Raw genomic sequence first — 24,549 nt, 5'->3', positions numbered from 1 at the left:
GGGGGATGTGGGAGGGAAGGGGTTGGGGGTGGTATGAAAACCCCACAGCCAGTGGGGGACAAGGGGGACTCCCTTGCCTGCCAGGAACAACTCCGGGGGACAGTGCTCAGCCTGGGCCGAGGAGCGGGCTTAGCCAAGGGGTGATGGAGTCACCCTGGGGGTGCCGCCCTCTACTGGGCAGGAGGGAATGAAGAACAGCCCAGCCTGTGCTCCCCACGCAGGGCTGGAGGTGGGGGAGGTGGGGCTTCTTCTCACAGGCCAAGGGAGCCACTGAAGGATTCTGGACCAGCAGGAGACAAAAGACTGCTCTCCAGGAGGGTCGTGCGGGGAGCGGTTTGGAAGGAGGCGAGGTGGGGGGCGGTGAGGACCGTTGCTGGAATCCAGGGGGTGGCTAGCACCCAGGAGTGCAGGCCCTGAGAGCTCTCTGAGGGGTGAAGTCACGGGCGGGGGCCGGAATGTCACCAGCACCAGGGGCCCGTGAGTGTGTTTCACAGACTCGGGGAGCACGGGTGCCAGGGCCGAGGGCTGCTGGGAGGCTGAAGCCAGCCCTGTGTTCCCGAGGCCAGGACCCCGGGCCTCCTGCCCCCCACAGCTGCGTGCCCATAAGGAAGGGCCGGGCCTCTCGAATGGCAAAGGCAAGCTGGTGCTTTCCCCTTATTCTCCCATCGGGGCGGTCGGGCGGGGGTCTGGCGGGGGAGCTGCAGCCACGACCTGGCCACGCTCATCCCCACCAGCGCAGGAGGTCCTCGTAGCTGAGGAAGGTGACAGCGTTGACAGGAAAGGCACGGGCGCTGTTGATCGTAAGCCCCCGGCAGAAGACCCCCAGTCCTTCCTGCCGGACGCTGCTTGCCATGCAGTCCAGCACCCCCCGGTACACCCTGTGCTTCAGCCCGGCCATCTGCATCCGGGACTTGATCACGTCCAAGGGGGTGGCCACGGCCCAGGAGACGATGCCTGCGAAGCCCCCTGCCGCCAGCACTGTGGCTGAGCTGGGGGCAGAGGAAGCCCAGGCGGTGTCAGACCGAGGAGCAGAGCGCCCCAACCCCATCCCTAGGGTCCCTCCCCCATCCTCCAGGGCAAGGGCCAGCTCCCCTCCCCCACCCCTGTCTGTCCCCCCCCCCCCCCGCTCACACGCCCCCCTTACTGGGGTTCTGGCCGCCTGGCGTGGACTGGTGGCACAGCCACTCATAGGTAACAAAATAGATGCCCAGCGTGGGGGTGTCCCTCAGCGTCAGGGCCCAGGCTCCCCGGAAGAGCCCCCGGGGCCCCTCCTCCTGGCAGATGGAGACCGCACAGTGCACAGGCCCCCGGTACCGGGGCGGGGGGCTGCCCGGCCGCGCCCTCGGCTCTGTCTGGTTTTGTAGCCGGACTTTGATGAGGTCAAAAGGGGCCAAGCAGTAGACCTGTAGGGAAGGAAGCACGGAGAGCCTGGGCGGGGCTCCGGGCCAGCTCGGCGGCCCACCCTAACAAGAGGAAGGTGGTGGGCAGAGAGGGCCGCATCTGCCCGCGGGGCCAAGCACAGGCCAGACCACTGCCCTTAGCATCTGCCCCGACGGCCGGCGGCACTGCCCGTCTCCTTGGGCAACAGCACTGAACTTGCCTGGCCCGTGCATGGAGCTCAGAAACAACCCTGCATTGTTTCTCCAAGAGGGGGGGTAGGTTCTAGCCCCCCGGAAGCCAGGGGTGGGCACGCACCTGCGGTGACAGGGTCTGAAGAAAGGATTCAGTCTGTGCCCGTGAGATAGGTCTGACCCCTCCCCACAGTGAAGGAGGTCACCTCAGTCCTGTTGGGGACTCAACTTCATAGAGTCTCGCTCCCCCCACTTCCTGCGAGACACCTCTCAGAGGCCCCTGAGGGGGTCAAGCGCTGGGCCAGCCTTTCCTGCCTCCCACAAACCCCCAACTACTAGGGTCCCAACAGAAGGTGGGTGATGGTGGGATCTGTGTCCCAGGACTCTTATCACCCGGCTGAGGCAGAAGGGACAAACATTTGGGGTAGTATTAGGACTGAGGGTGGTTCTGGGTGGAGGCGGAGGGAAGCTGGGGCCCGGGGCTAATGTGAGGGTCATGGATGCACTAAGGTCAAGGTCAGCTGTTAAAGTTCGGATGAGAATTGAGGTCAAGCTGAGGTTAGTGTGTCGTGAGGGGTTTCTGTGGGTTCTGTTTCTTTTGCGGAAAGTACACGAGCTTAGTCCCTCAGCCCTGGAAGCTGGCTCTGGCGATGATGTTCCAAGGGCGGCGGGCCAACTTTGCTTACTTCCTCCCCGGCTGGAAGGATGGTGCTCTGGGCTCCCTCCCTATAAGGCGGGATCCTGATGTCATCCTTCAGAGCCTGCGGGCAGTGCCAAGCTCAGGGCTTCTCCCGGGGACGTGACCCTGAGCCCAGGGCTCCCAACGGTGAGCAAATGGCTGAGCCAAAGGTAGGGTGGCTAGCAGGGGCAGGTTAGGGCCCCCCGGCTCCCCCATCCTGCCCGCGGGCGCGGTGGGGATGGCACACAATGCCAATGTTTGACAGCGTCAGGCTTTCTGAGCCAAAAGCAACTTCTGTGCCCATCACAGGTTGTCATTCCCTGCCCTGGGCTGGCCAGAGTCACATCCTGCCTCTTCCTCCCCGTCTCCACACTAAAACACAATTTCTGCTCCCAGACCTGTTCAGCCGAATCCATGAGCTTGATGGCAAACCGGGTTCCTGTTGGTCCTTGAACCCAATCCCCATCCGTGACCCTACAGTCCCCAGTTCTGCTATCTGTCCGGCTTTGCAATGAGCTGGAGGGGAGGGTGACTTAGGAGCTGGGCCTGGCTGGGCCGGCCACTAGCATGGAGTCTCAGTTTGCTTCCTTGTTTTGGTGGGGTGCAGGTCTCAGGGCTGGGGAAATATGCAAGCATGTGCCCTGTACAAGAAGGGGCAGAAGAAAAGCCAGGACCTTTTGGGGGTCTCATGAATCATTAATTCACTGGAGTGAGCCACCTGATTCTGTCCTTTGTCCTTGCTCTCTGCCCCAGAAAGTGTGTTAGGGGCATCAGGGCAGGTGCCAAATAGAGGGTGACCTCAGGCGCCTGGCTGGGGTGTGGGGTGGAGCCAGAAACGGGCCCCTCCGCCTCTATGCTCACACCCCTCAATCAGCTGGGGCTCCCCCTGGTGCCTGGAGGCCCCTCTTTCCTCCACCCCACCAATCAAAAGCCAGATACTTAAGTGCTGAGAACAAAGACCAAAACTAAACGATGGGAGCTATTTAATGATTAATACCCTGGGTCTCTCCCAGCGAGATCTGTGGACTGGGGCCTGGTGAGGCTGCAGGCAAAGGGGCTGAGCAGGGTGTGAGCTGGAGGGGTGCCAGGACCACACCAGGACTGGAGGGGCTGGGCTCGGGGCTCCGGCAGGGCAATAGGTCCCCCGGGACAGGACTGAGGCTGGCGGATCCCTCCGGAGGTCTGTGTGTGTGTGCTTGATAGCACTGTGTACGCATGCCCCCGCACCTGCCCCTCACCTGCACGAACCCTCCAGTGCAGCCAGCTATGAAGACATGCGTGTAGCTGGGTGGCTGGGCCCGCCGCTCCTGGTGGGAGGTCGCTGTGAGTGCCAGCAGCGTGTTGCTGTAGACCCCGAACAGGACGGAGTTGACCACAGCTATGCTCGCAATGGGGAAGCTCATTCCCTTGAAAAAGCCCAGAAGCTGTAGAAAGACATGGCGACCCTAGGGCAAAGGGGGCCTCCTCTTTGCCCTTCCCATCCCTGGCAGGGTCTCCTCTGGCCGGAAACCACTCCTGAGCCCTGCCGAAAGGAGGCTGAGGCAGGCTGAGGCTGGGGACAGCCTCAGGTCCATCCTTGGGGCACTGAGCTACCACCCAGCCCCCAGGAGGCCCCGACTTTGGTCTTCTCTCTTCCAGCGGCAGAGAGCCCTGCCGGGGAGAAGAAAACTGCTGCTGACCACCCAGATGCCTCCCATGCCAAAGCCCCAAAGAAGCAAGACACCCACCGACTCATGGCGGTAAGTCTTAACCATACAATCGATGATGCCCCGGTATGTGGTCTGGGTCTGTAGCCGCACCTTGGTGAGGAGGACAGAGCAGGCAGCCCAGCAGGGACGGGCAGGGATGGCTCCAGCCCCGTTCCTCCCTCTGCCCAGCAGGATGCCAGCAGGGCAGGATTGATAGGAAAGATCCCCATCAGCCAGGCCCTGCTCTCAAGGCATCCTGCCATCTGGTTCAGGTGACATCCTTCATTCCTTGGGTGCCTCCCCTCGACTCACCTTTACAGTGTCAAAAGGGTGTCCCAGGACCAAGCCCAGAGCTCCTGCGTGATAAGAAGATGCTATAAGTGAGGCCCCTTGCGCCTGTCTGAGGAGAGGGGGATTCGGGCAGGAGAAAATGAGGCCAGGCCTTCCCGCCAGACTCCAAAGAAACTCCCTTTGCATCCTCCTCCACACCAAGCGCTGGGCTAGGAAGGTGTGGGGACAAGGGGACCATGGAGAGGGCCTTGGCCCTGCCCAGAGGACACCCAGGCAGAAGGGAGGAGCCAGCCCCAGACGCGGTGTCCTCACAGAGTCCAGCACTGACCGTCCTGCTTGCTTACCCAACTGTGGGACCGTGGATCAGATTCTCCAGTGCTCCTGCCTGCCTGCCCGACTCCTTCCTTCCTTCCACGCATGACTGCTGTTGAGTACGGGGCCTTGATCCAGACCAGGCCCTGCCCTCCCAGCACTCTCCCCCCTCAGCCAGCAGTACGGAGCTGGGGGCCCTACGGGCAGTCTTGCTGGCACCCGGGGAGGAGAGCCCAGCCCCCAGGCCACCTCCCCACCTTCCGATCTTGCCCTCCATAGCCGTGCTGGCCCTGGAGTCTTGGGCGAGGTCACAGCCCCAGGAGGCAGGTTTGGAATGACCCTCTCATTCTTCTGAGAGAACTGTCAGCCAGAAGCTGGGCTGGGTCCACAACACAGCAGGCCTCCGCGCCAGGACATGCAGCCCATCGCCGGGTCGGGCAGAGGCCCTGAGGGGAATGCAGGACAGCTGCTGGGGTCAACAGTGGAACTGCTTTCTGAGCCCCACAGGGTGGGCCTAGAGAGTGGGGTTCACGGCGAAGGTCTGCAGGTGTGTCTGGGAGAGGGCTCACCTTGGCCCTGCAGGTGAGGACAGCGTGGCTTAGGGACCTGCACCTTCCTCCCCGCGCCCCTGAGGCAACTGCCAGGAGGCATGGGGATAGCTGGTCTGGCGCTCCAGAGCCACCAGGGCTTTGGTCTCAGCTCCTTCTATGTCCCCAGGCAGTGACCGACCGCTAGGGGGGATGTGACAGAAGGAAGAAAAACGTCTCACCAGAGATCCAGCCGGCCACAAACGCCTCCACGGACATTGTCTGGCAGGGGCGGGACCTGGTGGCTCCGGAGAGCAGACGCTGGGGAGCGTCTGTCGGTCCCTGATCTCCCTCCCCCTCGCCCACCCGATAACCTTCCACTAAATGTTTAACTTGGCCTGGAGAATGAGCAGTGGCCCGGTGCCCAGACCTCGGCACCAGGAGAGGGGAGGGAGCCACCTTGGGTGGCCCTGACCCTGGAGGAAGTGTGTACGGAGTGTGAAATCTTCCGGGCAGGGATGATGGCCCGGTGGCCCGCCCCCTGCCGGCCAACGATGGCCTTGCAGCCCTGCAGCGGGACCAGGCAGGGCGGCCAGGCCCCAGCCAGCAAGGCCTTAACTAACCCTGCCTGCCCCACCTGGCCGGCGCAAACCCCCTCCGTCCCCACAGCGCCACCCACCAGGCTGCCGCCCGCCTGGGACAGGCGGCCAGGCCGGCAGAGAGAGAGCATGGCCACCAGGGGCCAGGCCCTGCGCAGTCCCCGCACCCCAGGAACCCCCAGAGCCGACAGGGTGGGACCCCAGAGAGGAGTGACTCCCGGTCCTGAAGCCCTGCCTTCTCCCAGGGTGGTGTGCAGCTCCCCCAGCTCCCTTGTGTGAGTCACAAACAGCCTCCCTCACTCGGCCTTCTCTTCTCCGGGCCTCCCTCCCAGGGGACAAGCTGGGGATTTGCGTGTATAAAGGGTGGCGGGTGTCTCAGCTCTGGGGTTATGAAAGCCCATTTCTCTTTGGACAACAACCCAAGCTGACAAGGCAGGGAGACCTGGCCTGCATCCCTCTCTCTTCCTCTCTGCTTCCTTCGACCAACCTTCTGTGTGGCCTGTACACTGAGCGTGTTAGAGCATGAATTATGATTCCACTCACCCATCGGCTCCTTACGAGCGGAGTCCGGTTAAATACACTCACTCTTCCCTGTTGTTTTGAAAGTGGTATTTTACATCATTTATAAATTCGTTGCATCTTTTTACAAATCAGATGACGGCTCACGCCCCGTGTTTCTCACACCTGCCTGGTACTTTTCTTTTCCCTGCTCCCGTCCTCTCTCTCTCTGCCTGAGAGGGGCCAATGGACACCAGCAGAGGCAGCAGGGGCTCTGGTGTCGTCCAGACTGGGGTTCCAACCTCAGCTCTGCCCCCACCAGCCCGGTGATCTGTGGCAAAGCACATGCTTCTGAGGTTCTTTTCTCCCATGTCCTTTGGGAGGCTCTGGAGGTCATCCAAGGGGGCTTCTGGGGTGGGGGTGGGGTGGGGATGGGGGTGTTCATGCTCAGGATCATCTCCATTACACTTCAGTGATTCCTAGGCAGTCCCATGGACTTGGAGACAGGATGCGGATGGACGGGGATGCACACGGCAGGGGGTGGTGTAGAGCATCAGGGCAGACCCGAGGATGGGGGCACGGGCAGGCCAAGTGCTGAGGCTGCTGCAAATGATGAGCGTCCGACATTAACAGAGTGTATGGGGGGGAGGCGGGTGCTGATGTAACCTGTTGTCTACATCCACGGCCACAGGCTATTCTGTCAGATTCTCTTCTTAGGCATGCTGAAAAGTGGGGCCGGGGCGGGGTCCTCTTTCCGGGGCACAGAGATCCAGGGCGCAGGTGCCACCGCCCACAGAAATCTGTGTGAAGGCTCCAAATGTGGGTGCCAACCCTTGGAGTCCCCCTAGCCCCCTCCCTCTGTCTCACACCTCACCACCTTCCCCTAAGCAAATTGTGTTAGTATTGCCTTTGAAGCATGTCCCAAATCCCACCCCTCCTCGCCTCCTCCACTGCTACCACCCTGGCCCAAAGCCACCGTGGCCTCCACCTGGATTCCTGCCGGCCTCCCTGCCTCCGCCCCTGCCCCCTTCCAGTCTGTTCTCCACCTAGTAGCCAAAGTGATGCAGTTGAAATTTAAGTCAGACCATGTCCGTGCTCTGCTCCACACCCTGCAAGGGTCCCCTCCTGCTCAGGGTGAAAACCGAAGTCCTTCCTAGGCTCTAGGAGCCCTCAAGGTGCAGCCCCACAGTCCTTTGACCTCATCTCTGGGCACGCCCTGGTCACTCTGTCCCAGCCACCCTGGCCTCCTTCTCTTCTTCAAACGGGCTCCTGCCTCCAGGCCTTGTTGGCCTGGTCTAGCCTGGATTCAAACGTGTCACCTGCCGGGCATTCCTGGGGCCCCTTCCCTGGCTCCTCCTCTTCTTTCTTCCATGGCACTCGTGACCTGCTGAAGTACCAGTAATTAACTTGTTGTCCGTCTGTGCTGGGATCTCTGGCTGTTTGTTCACTGATGTTATCCCGAAGGCTCAGCACAGCACGTAGCAGAGAATAGGCTCTCATTACATATTTGGTGCAAGAATGAATGAGTGGACAAGCGAGAGAGCAACATTAGCGGGCAGCCCTGCAGCCAGCCCTGGGTCTCCACTTCTCTCTCCCCATCTCCAAAGGGCCCCAAAGAAGGTGAAGTCCCAACAATATCCCTACCTGCCTCTCCTGATCTCGTGGCAACTCTTCGTTCCCCGTCAGATGCCCAAGGACCAATCCCACTCACCCTTCCGCTTTCCCACTGTGGCCAAAGTAGAACCCACGCACCGCTACTTTCTCACGGGCAGACAGGTTTTAGGAAGCAAGGCTCATCTCTGATCTCCTCCTCCTAGAGCCGCCCCGGGCTCCTTGGGCTGCCCCAGCGAACCTTCCTGAGCATGGCTTCTCACCGAGGGCTGGGCTGCAGTCCTCATTCTGTTGCTCACTCTCTCCCAAGGCATACTGGGCAATCCCTTCTGTGGGCCTTAGGTCCTTTCCTGCTTACAAAAGCAGGAAATCAGCCCAGCTGATGGCTGAGTCTCAGGCCTCTTGGCTCTAAAGGTCTGATGGCCGCCACCCTCACATCAGAATGAGCCCCACTCTCTTCTCTCGTCCCACCCCACCACCCCAGTTCAAGGCAGACCCACAACCCCTCCCTGGAGCCTTGCCAAAGGGCAGCCCCAGCCCGGGCTGGGCTCTCCTGCAAGTCCCACCAGGCCCATCTTCTGCCTGGCAGGGCAGAGCTCTGACCTTGTCCCCCCTAGCTCACAACCTCCAAAACCTCCTCGCCACCTGCCAAACCCACCACACACACACACCCCGTGCCGCCCCATCTCACCTGCTGTGCTCTGACTGCCCAGGGCTTCCCCGGGGTCCTCACCACAGTTCCCCCTACCGGAACACCTTCGGGAATCTCTTCCAGTGCCCCACCCCTCCGCCACTGCACCTGGGTTCCAGACTCCTTACCACCACTGTACCTACTGCCAGATGTTGGCTTTGTGGTTTGACCTTTCCGATCCTGTTTTCTCTACTGCACACCTCCTGGTGTGGTGTAAGAACTAAAGCACTTAGAAAAGAGTCTGGCACATTGTACATACACCATGAACGGCAGCTACTATTACTGTTATTTCCACTCACAGGGACCCCGAGGATGACATGGGGAAACACAGGGAAGGGCCTGGCACACAGTAGGGCTCAGGAATTGAGGACCCTTCTCTTCCTGCTTGTAGTTTTTCGTAGCTCTGAAGGCAATTCTGTCATCTTACGTAGTTTTAAGCATGCATTTCTCGGGGCACCTGGGTGGTGCAGTCGGTTAAGCATCCGACTCTTGGTTTGGGCTCAAGTCATGATCTCAGGGTCCTGGAAGCGAGCCCCGCATCAGGCTCCACGCCAGCGTGAAGTCGGCTTGAGATTCTCTCTCTCCCTCCCCTTTTGCTCCTCCCACTCATGTTGTCTCTCTCTCAAATAAATAAATAAAATCTTTAAAAGAAATTACTTAAAAAATAAAATAACCATGCATTTCTCCTGGCCTTCCTTCTTCCCCCTCTCTACCTCCACTCCCTGATTAAATCATAACTTAGCTTCCTCAGGGCAGGGCAGTGTCTCACCTGGGTCTCTGTCCCCTGCCCTAGGCCAGACCCCACACCCAGTAAGCACTCAACCACACTGAACTGTGTTCCCACTTTGATCCAGCTGGTTAAGGGAGGCCACCAAGCCATTGTGTCCTAGTCTGAGGGTCTCAGAGCTTAGAACCTGGAAGGAGATGCTTGTCTGTTTGTTTGTTTGTTTTGAGAGAGAGAGAGAGCACAAGCAGGGAGAGTGGCAGCAGGCTGAGGGAGAGGGGGAGAAGCAGACCCCTACTGAGCAGGGAGCCCAATGCGCGGGGCTCGATCCCAGGACTCAGGGATCATGACCTGAGCCGAAGGCAGACGCTTAACCAACAGAGCCACCCAGACACCCCTGGAGGAGATGCTTGTTATTGCACACTCTTCTCTCCGGCTCACATCTGAACTTCTTTGAGTCCTTAGTTCATGCAAGGAAGACATGTTGTAATGGGCTCAAGTGTGGGGTAGCATGGATTCTGGAGGGCAGGTAAAGAGCTGTTTATATTGAGGATACTTGGACTGGGTTAGGAGATGGGGCTGCCTTCCAATGCCAGGGAATAAGGGCAGGGTGAGCCCACTTCCCCTCTTGCTCCCCACCCCCATCCCTGATCATCCAGCCCATTGTTGTAGCTAGAACAACTTCTGGTTCTTCTGGCTCAGGAAGGTGCCCCGTGGACCTGTTTTTCTCCCTGAGATCTACACCTCAGGCGTACACATGCTGGCGTTGCCAGGACATGTTGGTGACGTGATCCTGGGATAGGTGGTTTCACACCTGTTTCTTTCCAGCCTGGGAACGGCTCAAGGTCTCCAGACTGTGTGTCTAAGATAGAGAGGGCTCCTGTGACTGCTCCTTGGAAAATCAAGTATGCCTGGCCTGGGTTTCTAGCATGTAATTGGAGAGTCGCTGGAAGTCATTGAGTTCAACCTCTTCATTTTACAGATAGGAAACTGGGGCCCCGAGGAGAAGGGGCTTGTCCAGGCTGAGTCCGGCCAGGGATCCCCAGTCTTCTGACCACGGCGAAGAGTCTATCACCCCTCATGGCCCAGGCGCGCCTGCTGTACAGGCTGCTGCCTGGGTCACCTTTACCCGGCACCCAGAACGGTGTGGATCCCTGACACGTCCCAGGAGGCATCTCCCTTTTACAGCTGAGGGGACCGGCCCCAAACCACACGCGAGTGAGCGCCCAGAGCTCGGCCACCATTCTCGACTTCCTTGAACCTTCGCGACACCTTGTTACAGGCCAGTGGGCAGGCCCGTGGGAGGCCACCTGATGGCCGAGGACGTGAGCAAACCCGCGCGGCCGCAAGGCGGGGCGTCCCAGGCGTGCGCGGGCCCGCGGGAGGAGTGAGGGCGCGGACGCCGGGCAGAGCGCATGCGCTGCAGCCCCGGGCTCCCATTGGCTCCTGCGGATTGGGAGGCGGGGCCGTGCGCGTCGCGCTTCCTCCGCCCCAGCTTCCGCGTCGCAGCCCGGGGAGCTGGAACCTAAGCGGTTGCTGGAGTCCTGGCCCACTTCGGGGCGGGAGCCGGGGCTGGGGCTCGCGGTCAGACCGGGAGCCTGCGCTGAAGCCGCGGGCATTGACTCCCTGCGAGGTGAGAGCGCGGCGACGCCCTGCGCGGGTCCCCGCCCCGGATGGGAGGGCGCCGTGCCCTGCCCGGGCATCCCGGCCAGCCGAGCTTCGACCCCGCTCCTGACCATCGGCGCCCTGACCCCTCCCACCAGCCTCGACCTCGAGCTGGCTGAAGACCCACTAGTCTGCACACCGGTGCCTCCAACTAACACTGTTCACCTTCGCAGATCAGCCGGGACTCCGCCTTTCTTCAGTGAGAGCTTGAGGGGCTCCCCAACCCTCACATCCCTGGACCCCACAGTAACCGTTCTTTCTCTTTCCCTCTGCAGATGGACGGGACAGAAGGCAATGCTGGGCACCTGGGCCCCGCTGAGCGGTCCCATCGAAGCAGCGTGTCCTCCGTGGGAACCCGAGGTGGGTACCTGTCTCCATCACCTACCCTGCATAGGCAGTTGGAGCCCCAGCCCTGGGGAAGTGGCCCTGGCTCGTCATCTCTTTCATTAGAGAGAATTTTATATATTCATTAACAAATAAGGTCTGTGGAGGTGTGGAGAAGTGATAGAAGACAGAGCAGCTGGGCTCTGTCATTAGGCTGTTGGCCAAGGTGGGTACTGTTTCTCATTTGTAAAAGGCGCATGTTTTGCAGAGCTGTGAAATTCAGATGAAATCTCATGAATGAAAGGTGACACGTTTCCATTCTTTGATTTCTTTCTCACTAACCGCGGCTTGAAAGCAGGGATCATTATTTTCATTTTATAAGGAAGGAAATCGGGCCCTAGAGAGGTTAAGTCACTGGATGCTAGAGCCTTCCCTGCCTCAGATGTCCCTACCTGAAAAGTGAGTCTGAATCACAGCCTCCTGGAGATGATTTTATGGTCTGTCAAGAAAGTAGCGGTTATAGTAGAACAGACTGGAAATCCAAAATGCACTTTCACTTGTGTCAATGATAAACTACGCCTTTGCCTTTCATAGGCCTCACCCCGATTTGATCCACAGCCACGCTTTGAGAGAGGGGTGTTCGCCCTGCTTTACAGATGAGGCAACTGACACTCAGGCTTGCTGAGGTCAGCCTGCTAGCCAGGGCCCAGGCCAGGATTGGGACCCAAGTATATCGGCCTCCAAGCTCGGTCTCCTCCACGGCACCTGCAGCTTGAGGGATGGGGATTTGAATCTGGCTGCTCTTCCAAGGGTCTCCCTTCGGCACCAAGCTCCAAATGAGAATGCCGTGGGCTGTCACAAGTAAACACTGAACTTTTTAGACAGTCCTGAAAGGCCATGGTATTGAGTCCTGAGGCTTGAAGAATCCTATGGAAGCTAAGCCCTGGAAATTGCTTTACCCTGGGGCAGCTTTAGGAATCCTCTATTCCGGTCTTAGCCTGGGCCAGAGAGAGACAGCTACTTGCCTAAGGACAACAGTGAGTTGGCAGCTCTCCTGCCTCCCAGCCTGATACACTAACTCCTATAGTCTCAGAATGGATTGGGCCTGTCTCTGCCTCAGTCCCCACCTGTGGAATGTTCTCTGTCAAGGAAGAAGCCCGGCAGAGTCGTTGGGACTGCCAGGAGAGGGTGCAGTGGCCAGCCTATTTGAACCTTTGCGAGTTAGAATGGGGCTAGGCTGGTCCCTGGGCCAAAGTTGCTGGGTTTCTGGGTGGTTTGAGGATCTCGAGTTAAGTCTTAACAGCACTTTTCACAGCGTCCTTTGGGGCTGCTGGGCCTCTGTCTCTGGACTGTAGCCTTGGTCACCCCAAGGGGTGTAGGGTGGGGGGTAGAGGGTCCCTATGCCTAGGTGGCAGGCCCAGCTGACCCCGCCCAGCCTCCATTGCAGCAGCTGATGTGCTGGTGTACCTGGCGGATGACACAGTGGTGCCCCTGGCCGTGGAGAACCTGCCGTCAGTCAGTGCCCACGAGCTGCACCGGGCTCTCCGTGAGGTCCTGCAGCTCCCGGACATCGCCCTGGATGCCTTCGCACTCTGGCTTGTGTCCCCCCTGCTGGGTAAGGCTTGGCAGTGAGAAGCCCAGGCTGGAGGGTTGGAAGGGCAGTGACCAGGGGCAGGGGAGGAGGTCGCTTCCAGAACCTCTGGCCACTGTGCATCAGGAGAAGGTGGGACTTGTGTATGGCCTGGAGCTAGCCCCCACTTTTAGGCCCCAGAGCCCCGAGAGGACTCCTGGCTCTTCTGCCCGCACCTTCTTTCTTTCTGCTGGTGGCAAAGGAAGGGTCAAGCCTGCCCCTCAGCCTCAGTGGTGCTGGAGCCTGGGGCATCAGGTGAAGCAGGACTGGGGGACAGGGAAGGAAGGGATCCACATTCACTGAGCATGTGGTCTGTGCCCCAGCCTGAGCTGGCATTTCTTGAGCGGAATTTCTTCTTACCCTAGTGGCCCAGCTCTGTGTTGCAGATGAAGAAGTTGAGGTTTGGAGTGGTGGGTTCAGTGAGTAGTAGGACTCAGAACAGAATGGAAGCAGGAACTGCATCCTGCTCCTTGGGGACAGGGAGGAAGGGGGGGGCCTGGCCCGGGAAGCAGCCACCCCTGAAGGTGGGGAGGGCGGGACAGGTGGGAACCCGCCTTTTCTGCAACCCTGCTTGGCTTCTGGTCCAGGACCATCTGTGTCCTGCCCTTTCAGGCTGAGATCGCAAGGCAGGGTTGGAGCAGGAGTGGGGGCAGGGGAGGTCCCTGGGGCCTCCAAATAGGGCCTCTAACCTGCTGGCTCGCACAGGAAGGGGGTCAAAGGAGAGGAGGCCCCAAGAGGTGCCAGGGCCAGGCATGTCTGCTGAGCTTAAATACTCTCCTTTCTTGTAGAGGAACAGGGGCAAGAAGGGGGTGACTGGTCCCTCGGGACCCCTAGCAGTTACCTCTTTCTTGAGGCCAGTGGGATATGTGCCTCTATCCTAGAGGGGGACCTCTGCCAGCCTAGTAGGAGAGGGAGTGCCCCTCCCATGTGTCTGCGTCCTGTCCGTTCCACCCCCCCCCCCATGGAAGCTTCCTGTACAGCTGCTGCTCTCACCCACCCTCCTCCTGCTGACATGTCTCCTCCACCCATTCCCCACCCAGCCCAGCTGCCCCTTTATCACCCTCCGGGTATTGGTCGGAACTGTGGGCCCCTTGGTTTGTATCTTTGGGAAGCGGGGGGTGGCTGGCCCCCGTGCCGCCTCAGGCTCCCTGTCCCTGCAGCTGGGCCCCTTGTCTCCTCCTCCTGCTTCCTCCGCCCCCACTCCCTTCTCATCACATTCCTGCTCCCCCCTCGCAAGAACATGAATGGGCTGCCTTTGTGGCCGGCAGGGTCACCCTGGGCCACCGCCCTGTCCAGGACAAGGGTGGCTAGAGGCCCCAGCATGAAGTCAGCACCTACTTGGTTCCCAGGCTGGGTTTCAGGAAGCCTGAGAGGCCATTTCAGCCCTGACTCGGGTCCCTCGGAACCCTTGGCTGCCCCCAACCCTGAGTGGGTTAAGCAGTGACAGATGCCCCAGGGCTATCAGGCAGGGACGGCAGCCTGCTGGAGCCGCCTTACAAGCTGGCTGTTTGGGGAGTGTTTATCCTCAGTGCCCTTGTCACTCTGCGTGGAGGAGGCTCCAGGGACCACCAGTCTCGTTGGGTGAAAACCTCCAGGGGAAGGCCCCACCCGAAAGTGTGTGGGACCTCAGGGTCAGGGTCCTGCTGTGATCATGGGAGTCCTCTGAGCTGCTGGGGCTCAGGGTCAGGACTGGGCTGTAGGCAGAAGGAAGGGCACCATTGTCCCGGGTCCACTCTCCTCCTCAGTGTCTCCAGGGGTCCCAGCTCATCAGGGAGAGCCACCTCCAGCACCCCCTTGCTGGCCGGTGATCTAAACGCTGGGGACACAGTGGGAAGCAGGACTGAAAGTGTCCTGCCCTTAGGGACCTCACTGTCTAAAATGCAGTACAGGAGCTCGGATCCTGGTTTAGCCACTAACTCTTGGTGGCCTTGGGCAGGCACTGTCCCTCTTTGGGCTTCAGTTTTCCACCTGTTCCATGGGTGGTCTCTGTGCCCTCTAGCTCTGGCATCCTAGGAGTGTCCAGGCAGAGAGCACACGGAGGCCCCACTGAGTGGCCGGGTCGGTGGGATTGCAAAGGGAGCCTCTCTTGGAGGGGAGAGGACCCTATGGTTGGGGGTGCGTGGCCAGTCCCCCTCCTGGGGAGTGGTGAGGCAGGGGTGGCGACGGTTGGGTGTGGTCAAGGATCTAGGTTGGAAATGAGGGCTGAGGAGCCGCTGGGAAATCTAAATCTGAGAAGCATTGGAGGAGAAGGGGTGTGAGGAAGCCAAATGCAGGGGTGGATGGGAGAGGCTGCCGGCAGGAGGGAGGCCAGTTTGAGGACTGTGGCTACTGTTATTGGTTAGCATCAGGGGCCAGATGGAAGCCCAGAGAACAGAGATGAGGACCTTTGACTTGAGGCTGGCAGCATACGGCACCGGGCCCTCTGGTGGGGGGTCAAGGTGGGAGATGGGGCTCAGAAGCGAGGTCAGAAGGCAGGGGAAGTCAGTTGATGGCACAGATGTTACCATTCCTCGCTCTTTTATCCATAGCAGCCGTACTCATGCATCACTGATGGCTTGGAAATGGCCTCTGACTTCTGAAAGGCCATGGTCCCCGGCACATGAGGTGAAAGCACTTTCTCATTCCTGGCCCAGGGTGTTGAGTCCCGGGGCCAGCTGGCTGCCCAGAGTCAAGGGGCCGGGCGTGAGTGGTACACGTGTGAGGGCCTGTGGCGGGCCAGGGGTACAGCAGTGGATGGGACAAAGCCACTCTTGCCAGAGTGACCTGAGGACTCACTGGCTAGTGGGGCATCGACAGGGAGGTGACATCAGATGGTGGTAAATCCTGTAAAGGCAACCAAATGAGGGTGCAGTTGGCGAGGTGGAAGGTGATGGGGGCGCTGCCTCAGTGAAGGGTCCAGGGAAGGGGACACTAGAACCAAGACCCAAGCCAGCCAGCCATGTGAGGGTCTGGGGAGGGAGCGTGCCTGAGGCAGGAGGAACAGCAAGTGCAAAGGCCCTGAGGCACTGACAGGCTGGGAAGGTTCAAGCAATTGAAGAAGGCCGGTATGGCAGGAGCGGAGTGGGAGAGGGAAACAAGAAGGAAATGAGGTGGGGGAGCTGGATGGCATGGAATGAAGGTCAGCCGGAGGTCAGGCCTGGTGAGGGGGAGGCCCAGGCTGGGTCAGGGGCAGGGGAGGGCAGCCCCTCGGGCCTCTGGGCCTCAGTTACCAGCTTTGGGTTCTGCTTCCTGAGGCCCTGTGGGGTTCGTCTGTACCACCATCCCTGGCACTTTCTATCGGCCACAGCCTGCGCTCCAGCCCACCCTCGGTGCCATAGTCAGAGGCTGGCGCTGCCTGGGGCCCGACCCTCTCTCCCCTGTGTGACTTTGGACAAGTAACTTAACCTCTCTGAGTCTCGTTTCTCCATCCACGTGATACTGTTATCACGGGGCAGATGCATGTAATCCGCTGGAAGTGTTTCTGGAAGCTTATACCTGCTCAGTTAATACTGGCCGTGACAGGGGCGCCCGGGGGGGCTCAGTCGGTTGAGCGACCCACTCTTGGTTTCGGCTCAGGTCGTGACCTCAGGGTCGTGAGATCGAGCGCTGCATCGGGCTCCGCACTCAGTGGGGGATCTGCTTGAGACTCTCTCTCTCTGTCCCTCCCCCCCACCCCCTGCATGTGCGCACGCACGCGCGCTCTCCCTCTCTCTCTCTCTCTGTCTCTCAAATAATAGATAAATAAATCTTAAAAAGAAAAAACCGTCGGCCACGACTGCCGTCCCTGTTGCTGGGTCAGCGGGCGGCAGTCGTCCCGCCGAGGCCACAGACGCAGGCCCTCTCGTCCTGCAGAGGTGCAGCTGAAGCCCAAGCACCAGCCCTACAAGCTGGGCCGCCAGTGGCCCGAACTGCTGCTGCGCTTCACGGACGCCCCCGCCGACCACGTGGCCGTGGGTTAGTGGGGGGGACAGCCCCTCGGGCCCCTCGGCCTCAGTTACCAGCTTTTACAGGTTCCTTGAGGGGAAGCCGGGAGAGGGTGGCTGGGGCGGGGGGGGGGGGACAGCAAGCACGTTGAGATGAGCCAGGCGTCCCACTCTCGGGACGGCCCTCAGGTCCTGTCGGTCGGGGGGAGTGAGGGCCGGGCTGGGCCGGGCAGGGGGGCCAGGCAGTGACACCAGCCTCTCTCCTCAGATGAGCCTTCCCTGCAGTTCCGAAGGAACGTGTTTTTCCCAAAGCGGCGGGAGCTCCAGGTGAGGCCGTGAGCCCCGGGTGGGACCACCCATCCCTGGTGCCCTGTGTCCCTAGACCCCTGGGCGCTGGTGCGCCGACCCAGCTGAGCAGCCCCTCCCTACCGCGCCGGCCCGCAGATCCACGATGAGGAGGTCCTGCGGCTGCTCTACGAGGAGGCCAAAGGCAACGTCCTGGCCGCACGGTACCCGTGTGACCTGGAGGACTGTGAGGCCCTGGGCGCCCTGGTGTGCCGTGTGCAGCTTGGGCCCTACCAGCCGGGCCAGCCCACTGCCTGCACCCTGAGGTGAGGGCCAGTGTGACCCGGGGCAGGGGCCCGGGGTGGGGAGGGCCGCCCCGGAATCCTACTTCCAGGTGATCTTCCAAGATCGAGAGTCAGGAGGCCTCGGCCCTGGGGCTGGCCCTGATGCTGTGTGACCTTGGGCGAGTCACCCCACCTCTCTGAGCCTCCTTGCCCTCATCTGCAGTGGGCCAAGGGGCCTGAGAATTGGGAGGTTTGGGTGAAGTGACATCTGGGAGAGGAGTCCCAGGTGTGTGTGAGGGTGGAGCCCAGCCTCCATCTGAGGTCAGGAGGGGCTTGAGCTCGTTCTTCTGGGGTTGCAGCCAGGACGGAGCACATACTGACCCCCCGTCACCAGTGACAGCCCAGCTTTGTCCCAAACTCCAGGGACGAGGCGCCATTCCTCAGACACCCCAGCACGCTGGCTCTATGCTTCCCACCCCCCCTCAAGAGGCCACACTCCTCGCTGTGTCAGTTGAATCTGCCCTGGAAGCAGACCAGGCCATCCTCCGACCTCCATGAACCATGATGCTGAGGTTCAGAGATAACCCTGGTGGAGATGAACTTCAGCACAACCTGCTCCTAGACCCACGCCCCGCCCCACCCCAGCACTGCAGGGGACAGTGTGTCGGAGGAGACGATGCGCAGAGACAGGGCCCTGTGCCGGGTGACCAGCAGCCGGGGCCCCACACGGACCACCCCGCTCAGTTGAGCCTCAGGGCTCCCCACCTGGGCTGGTGGCCATAGGAGCCCCAGCCCTGGGGCATGGCTGTTGCCGTTGCAGCTGATAACAAACACAGCCCAAAGCGTTTATGCTCGAGGGACTCTGTCAGCCCGAGCAACGGACAGCCCTCGTTCTCCTGGTGCGGCCCCGTGTCCTCTGGGCCGGCTCGCACTCAGGCAGGCCAGGTAGCCACAAGAGTTGCGTATTGGCAGGGAGAGGCCTCTCCCCTTACACACCAGAGTCCTCAGACTCACGCCGACGTCCCCTTCCCCTGGCTGGAGCCTCAGGTCCACCCGAAGGGGACACCGTGACCAGGGCGCTGATAGGCGGGCCCTGAGCCCGTACAGCCCCCATGGTGGGGGTGGGGAAGGCTGGATTTCCAGATGACAAGTGACAGTTGTGGCTGGAAGAAGGCATGTGGGGGCACAAGCCACGAAAGTGCCCACGGCAGCCCCGAGAAGGGTGGCGGCCCCCTAGACACCCCTCCTCACACCGCCCCACGGTTGGGCCTCGGGCCAGCACGCGTTCCATCCCCGCCTCAGCCCTGCTGCTGGCCGGGCGCCTTTGCCGATGGCCTGGGGCGTTCGGGCAGCAGAACCCCTCCCCTCTGAGGTGAGAATGGCATCCTCAGCGACAGTTGGTGCCAGGCCCGTGCCGCCGCCCTTCCACGCAAGTAGCGGTTAGCGTCCTTGTTTTATCCGCGGGGAACCCCTGAGAAGGTGCTCGCCGCCCCGAGACAGAGCCCCGGCTGCGCTCGGCCCGGGAGCAGCACAGTACCCCGGCTGCCTGCTTCACGGTTGCGTGATTGGAAGCCTTTCCTCCTCGAACCTGTGCTGACGGATTGTGGGTTGGTGGTGGGTTTTGTTTTTGTTTTTGTTTTAATATACCCCTCTTTGGCAGAAAATATGTGGAGAGCTATAGGTCACTTGCTGCACCGTGTTTTCGCTGTCAAAGTTCCACTAGCTCAGAAATCCAAACCTCTCCGAGTCAGTGACACGGGAGCTGCGCTGAAACCCTCCAGCCACGGGCTGGCCGGGAGCCGGGCCTGCTCGCAGCTCCCCTCTTGGTCTCCCGGCCTGCCCTTCAGGCCCCTCGCCCACCAGGCGTGCTGCTGGGCCCGCGGTCCTGGTCCGGGGCCTCGCCTGCCCTTGCCCGGGAGCGTGCCACCCCCCGAAGCCCTCGGCCCCTCTGGCCCGGCCCCCAGCGCCGGAGCCCCTCCTCATGCCAGGCACCCATCTTCCTTCCTCTGCAGGGAGAAGCTGGACTCCTTCCTCCCCGCCCACCTCTGCAAGCGGGGCCACGGGCTCTTTGCTGCCCTCCGGGGCCGAGGGGCCAAGGCGGGGACAGGCGAGGAGGGCCTGCTGAACGCCTACGGCCAAGTGAAGGAAGCGATTGGCAGCGACAGCGAGCATGGGGCCTCCCTGAGCCCCCACTACCGCGCCTACCTCCTCAAGAGCCACGAGCTGCCCTTTTACGGGTGAGCGACTCCCTGGCTGGCGTCCTCACGGGCAGCCGCAGCCCCGGGGGCTCTGCTGTCCCCTCCCCCCGGCAGCCCAGCGGTCTGTCTTGGCCTTTGCCAGCACGGCCTGCCAGGGTGCCCGTCTCTGCGCCAGCCAAGCTCTGTCCTCACGTGAGGTGTGTCTTCGTGCCAGCACCCCGGGCCCCACGGGTACCGAGCTGGACGCCTATCCTTCCCTCGCTCCCGTCACAGGCCAGGCCACCAGACGGGTCCTCTGCTTCCGCCCGCCACAGTCACTGGGTCGGTGGACCCGCTGACCTTCCACTGAGCCGGTTCTCTCTCTCACGCTGTCCACATCGGCTCGGTGGCTCCTGTGTACCTACCGTGGCATTCTGGGCGCTGCCATGCCTCGGGGGCAGAGAGGCCTGGCCCGTGCCTGGTGAGGCTGACGTTCCGGTGGGAAGGGAGACAGCAGCAGAGGTAGGAACAGACTGCAGGCAGGCAGGCAGGGGGGCAGCCGGGCGACCAGTGGGGACAGCGTGACCGTACTCGGAAGAGGAGCTACGGCTCAGGCCAGGCGGTGATAACGCCAGAGATGTTGAGGGTAGAGTCGACAGAATTTGCGAGACGGATGTGCAGTGGAACGGATGAAGGAGAGGAGAAGGGACTCCAGGAGTCTGGTCCGAGCAACTGGAGGATGGCGTTGTCATCAGCCGAGATGGGCCCGGGCCATGGAGCGGGTTGGGGAAGGTTGGGGGTTTGGTTGTGGATGTGTTGATCTTGAGATGCTTGCTAGATACCCAGCTGGCGATTCCGAGCGGACATTCAGGTTTCTGAGTCTAGAGTCGGGTCGTAATTGGTGGGCATCAGCATTTGGGTGGTTTGAAACCTGGAGCCCCAAGACGTGGCCAAGGAGATGAGTGTGGACCAGGCACGAGGAGGACCCGGGCCAGCAAGGCGGGCAGGTGAGTCTACGAGCCAGGCAAAGGGAAGTGTCCTACAAGGGAGTGACCAGGCGTCCCATGCTGCTGCTTCCAGGTCAAGTTCAACATCCCCTGTGAGGCCGATAGTTGACCTTGGCTCCAGCCTCATGGGGGTGGCAGTGGGTGGAGGAGAGGGAGAAGAGACCGGAGATAGCGAGTGTGACCAACTCCTTCAGGGGTCAGTGCCATGAAATGGAGTCAAGAGGTGCAGCATTTGTGGCTGGAGTGGGGGCAGAAGGTCTTCAATTTTTATGATGGGTGAAAATGCATGTGTGCAGACAGACGATCGGCGACAAAGTGGGGTAGGTGAGGGCAGGCAAGTGGCTGCCCCGGGTCGCTTCAGGGACTCAGTGAAGTAGGAGTCCCAGCCATTTGCTGACCTTGTAGAGGTCTTGCAGGAGCAGCGACAGGAGTGAGGCTGCTCTTGGGAATGGGAGGTAGCACGTGCATGTCCCCAGGCCCGCCCCGGGGCGAGGGTACAGGCAGTCACAGAGCGGGATTCAGCAAGGGCTCTGGCTGAGCCTGGTGCAAGGGGGCGATGGGCCAGGCAGCCATAGGAGGGGGAAGGACACGACAGGGCCATGAGAGGGTGGCAGCTCAGTGAGATGGCATGTCAGGGCCACTGCACCCTGTCCCATCCCCTTCTCGGTGTCGAGCCCGAAGCCTCCCGGGGTGCTCCTTCATGGGCCCCCCACACAGGGGCAGCTGGACCCCACTGCTCCTGAAGGGTCGTGGCCTGACAGGCATGGGCCACGGGGCTCTCCCCACCCTGACATAGCCTGGCCGCCTCCCGCAGCCTCAGCCTGAGTCCCGGGGCTCCAGGCCGTTCCCCGAACATAACTTGCTGTCCCACACCCGGGCTCATGCTCTTCCCTCCATCTGCAGTGCCCACCCTTCTCTGTGCCCCTCAGTTCCTCCCCCTGCCTGTTCAAACCTTCCTGTCCTGCGTGACCAGCGCAGCTGCCACCACCTCCAGGAAGCCTCCCTCCCACTCCCCTCTCAGTTTTCGTTCACCCTTCAGTCACCGAAACAGCTTAAACTTCTCATGTGCCCAGGACAGGGCCTGGCCAGAGCACTGTGGTGATGGAGCCCAGACCCTGGACCGTCTGTTCTTGGTGCCCGAGGTGACAGGCTAACGGCAGTTCCCCTCCCCAGGTGCGCCTTCTTCCATGGCGAGGTTGACAAGCCGACCCAGGGCTTTTTGCACCGGGGTGGGCGGAAGCCAGTGGCTGTGGCCATCAGTCTGGAAGGCGTGCACGTCATTGACAGCAGGGAGAAGGTACCTCCAGCTCCTCCAGGGTGGGACCTGGGTGGGGGGCAGGGGGCTTCACTGGAGAGGGAGGAGGGCCCTTAACCCAGGCCTTCCTGGTTCTCCTGGGCCCGTGGTTGGCCTGGAGGCAGACTAGATGGCTCATCTGGCCCCCCTCCCTCCGATGTCCTGGGGCTTCCGGTATCATCCGGGAGCTTCCTTGAGGTCTGCTCTAGATCAGCTTCTCTGCCTAGCAGGCTGAAGCAGGAGGGTGACTGGGGCAGGGGGAGGCTGCAGCTGGGATTAACCCTGTGAGTGGAGGGAATCTGGCATGGCCTGGCCGCTCTGTTGGACCAATGGCTAGAGACTCGCTATTGGTTTTCCAGAAAAGCCTCACAACTAGAAGCCCTCCTTGATTGCCTGAGTCCTGCTTCTCCCCGCCCCCTACCCACCGCCCCATGTTTGGCGCAGGCTCTCTCTTGGTTCCCTATGTAGAAGGTCGCATCCGCATCCCGCCCTGTGGGGTGATTTGCACTTGGGCAGGAATCTCTCCTAAGCCAGCGGGCAAGTGTTGGGTGACTGCTGCTTGTCCCCAGAGTGGGACCTCAGCCCCTCCTGGGCACCTGTGCCCAAACATGCTGGGCCCAGAGCCCAGCTCAGCCTCCTGCTGAGATGCTACTCAGCTGAGCTCCTGGAGAAGGTTGCCCCTCCCACCTGTCGCGGCCCCCCGTGTGACTGCCCCAGCTGTCAGGGGCTTGGCCCGCTGGTGAGAAGTGTGGCAGCTTAGGAGCTGTCACCTCCCCAGACCACAGTCCCCTGTGAGGGTGTGATGAAAGCAGGGACGCCTCGGAGAGACTCACACAGGAATTTAGATTCAGCCTTAGAGGTAAATAGCCTGGCCAGGTGTCCCCTCCTGGTGGCACCTGAGCAGGACAGGGTAGAGGAATGGACTCCGCTCAGCCGAATCCAAGCTCTGCGTCTCCCTCTGGGCAGCACGTTCTGCTGGGCCTGCGCTTCCAGGAGCTGTCGTGGGACCACACCTCCCCCGAGGAGGAGGAGTCTGTCCTGTGGCTAGAGTTTGATGGGGACAACGAGGGCACACCGGTCAACAAGCTCCTCAAGATCTACTCCAAGCAGGTAGTGGGCGTTGCCGGCACTGGGGTGGGGTGGGGGCAGGGTAGCTGGGCGCAGGGCGCCCCAGACTCTTGGAGGCTCCAGGCTGGCTGACGAGGAGGTGAGAGGGCTGCTGAGGGCCTGGGGACCGGGGAGGGGCTGACACCAGCTGACCTGGAGCCACCCTTGTGAGTCAGAAGGCCTGGTTTGGTGCCTCCCTGGGCTTCCCGGCGCTCTGTGACCAGCCCGCACTGGCTCTCTGTCCGAGGCCCCCTGGGAGTTGGGTGCTCTCGGAGCAGGGCAGGCAGGGTAGGGCAAAGGCCCCAGAGGGCCTTTGTTTCATGGCCTTTACTCAGCGCCCACCCCTGGCCCTCCTGCTCCCGCCCTGGTCATGGCACAGGCCTCCCTCCCACACCTTGTCCTTCCCGCTCGGCACTGACACTGGTTGGGATTCCTGCCCCTGAAAGCACACCTCTGCCCCGGCCGCCATCTGGGGCACCCTAGATCCCTTTTTTAAAGTAAATATTTTATTGAATTATACATAGAGACAAGCGCCCAAATCCTAAGTGTATAGCTCAACAGGTTTTCCCAAAATAAACCTATGTAACACCTTTCAGGCTGCGAAATAGAACCAGGACCCCAGGAGACCCCTCAAGCCCCCTCCCAGGCCTTCCGTCCCCCCCACGAGGGGACCCCCATCCTGACTTGTTTCACCTGGAGTCGTTCTGGCTGGTTTTGAACCTTCTGGCAGCAGGGTGTTCTCTTCTGTCTGGTCCGTTCCGCTCTGTCCTCGCCCGGGTAGGAGCGGCTCGATCTTTCGAGATGCTCTCTGGTCTTCCAGCATCCAGATTCGCCAGTCTTGACTTCCACGTTCCATCACTGAGGGACACCTGGGTTTCCGGTTTGGGACCGTTGCCAGCAACACTGCCACGGTCACACGTGTCCTTCGTGCCCGTGTGCAGGAGCGGAAGGGCCAGCTGTCCCCCGCGGTCATGCCCCTGTGAGCCTGCCCCGCATCCGCTTAGCCGCTCTGGAGGGGGAGTCGCGCGATCTCCTGATGTTTTTTTCCTTTATTTTTCAGTCCGTTGTACTGAGGTATAATTTACAGTCAGCACCCGTTTTAGCAGTAAGTTCTGACACATCGACGTGCCCGTGTAACCAGCACAGTCGGGCGACGGAGCAGCTCATTTGCTAAGCTGGTATCTTCCCAGACCTGACACGTCTGTTTACACCTTTCGTCTGTTTTTTATTGGAGTAACTTGCATCGCCCCCCAAATCTCCGCATGGCTTTTGTTGCCATCTCCCCCCTGCCTGATGACGTTGAGCAGCTTTTATGTATTTCCTTGCCATCTGGAGATCCTGTCTGTTGAAGTCTTTGCCAGTTTTTCTTTGGGGTTGTCTTTTTTTTTTTTTTTTATTCATCGTTTTGTACATTTCTTATTGCTTTCAGAGTCATGCCCCACCAAGGCATCAAGTAGCCTCCCCTTAGCTCTCCCTAGAGTTTCGCTTTCTCCAGAGCGAAATAAATACACTCAGCTTGGGGCACCTGGGTGGCTCAGTCATTAAGCGTCTGCCTTCGGCTCAGGTTATGGTCCCAGGGTCCTGGGATCGAGCCCCGCATCGGGCTCCCTGCTCGGCGGGAAGCCTGCTTCTCCCTCTCCCACTCCCCTTGATCGTGTTCCCTCTCTCGCTGTGTCTCTCTGT

General features: G+C 60.8%; 2 protein-coding genes across 10 annotated transcripts; one reads left to right on the top strand and one right to left on the bottom strand.

The window, feature by feature from the left end:
* Positions 1-6: 6 nt before the first annotated feature.
* On the bottom strand, positions 7-5,668 carry SLC25A45 (solute carrier family 25 member 45). Its single transcript, XM_081797815.1, has 6 exons — positions 5,311-5,668; positions 4,251-4,294; positions 3,978-4,049; positions 3,489-3,674; positions 1,132-1,403; positions 7-989 (listed from the first exon to the last, which is right to left on the bottom strand). Exons 1-6 carry the CDS (start codon positions 5,345-5,347, stop codon positions 722-724), a joined length of 879 nt encoding a protein of 292 aa, XP_081653941.1. The 5' UTR covers positions 5,348-5,668; the 3' UTR covers positions 7-721.
* Positions 5,669-10,663: 4,995 nt separating this feature from the next.
* FRMD8 (FERM domain containing 8) lies at positions 10,664-24,450 on the top strand. 9 transcript variants are annotated; one of them, XM_031032114.2, is made up of 10 exons: positions 10,664-10,824; positions 11,132-11,216; positions 12,616-12,795; positions 16,642-16,743; positions 16,981-17,039; positions 17,157-17,323; positions 19,294-19,518; positions 21,639-21,762; positions 22,726-22,869; positions 23,927-24,447. In XM_031032114.2, the coding sequence occupies exons 2-10, from the start codon at positions 11,132-11,134 to the stop codon at positions 24,038-24,040; spliced, it is 1,200 nt and encodes a 399-aa protein (XP_030887974.1). In that variant the 5' UTR covers positions 10,664-10,824; the 3' UTR covers positions 24,041-24,447. The 9 variants fall into 9 exon arrangements, with proteins under 9 accessions (XP_030887974.1, XP_081653937.1, XP_081653934.1 ...); XM_081797811.1 differs by having other exon boundaries at positions 12,631-12,795; positions 23,927-24,446; XM_081797808.1 differs by having other exon boundaries at positions 12,628-12,795; positions 23,927-24,442.
* Positions 24,451-24,549: the final 99 nt, after the last annotated feature.

The sequence above is a fragment of the Leptonychotes weddellii genome, chromosome 11, assembly GCF_054177405.1.
Source record: "Leptonychotes weddellii isolate Sample4059 chromosome 11, ASM5417740v2, whole genome shotgun sequence".
NCBI classification, from domain to species: Eukaryota; Metazoa; Chordata; class Mammalia; order Carnivora; family Phocidae; genus Leptonychotes; species Leptonychotes weddellii.
Note: the sequence above shows the minus strand (reverse complement) of the source record. Positions and strands in the feature narration are given on the sequence as shown.

What these genes read in the sequence shown, in the direction of transcription:
- SLC25A45 (XM_081797815.1), bottom strand. Translation starts at nt 5,347, where the DNA reads ATGTCCGTGGAGGCGTTTGTGGCCGGCTGGATCTCTG. An exon ending in TGTGGCCGGCTGGATCTCTG is followed by an intron (nt 4,295 to 5,310) that starts GTGAGACGTTTT and finishes CTTATCACGCAG; the next exon opens with GAGCTCTGGGCTTGGTCCTG. An exon ending in GCACTGGAGGGTTCGTGCAG is followed by an intron (nt 1,404 to 3,488) that starts GTGAGGGGCAGG and finishes CCTTCCCTACAG; the next exon opens with GTCTACTGCTTGGCCCCTTT.
- FRMD8 (XM_081797807.1), top strand. Translation starts at nt 11,132, where the DNA reads ATGGACGGGACAGAAGGCAATGCTGGGCACCTGGGCCCCGCTGAGCGG. An exon ending in GTCCTCCGTGGGAACCCGAG is followed by an intron (nt 11,217 to 12,615) that starts GTGGGTACCTGT and finishes GACCCCGCCCAG; the next exon opens with CCTCCATTGCAGCAGCTGAT. An exon ending in CACGAGCTGCCCTTTTACGG is followed by an intron (nt 19,519 to 21,638) that starts GTGAGCGACTCC and finishes TCCCCTCCCCAG; the next exon opens with GTGCGCCTTCTTCCATGGCG.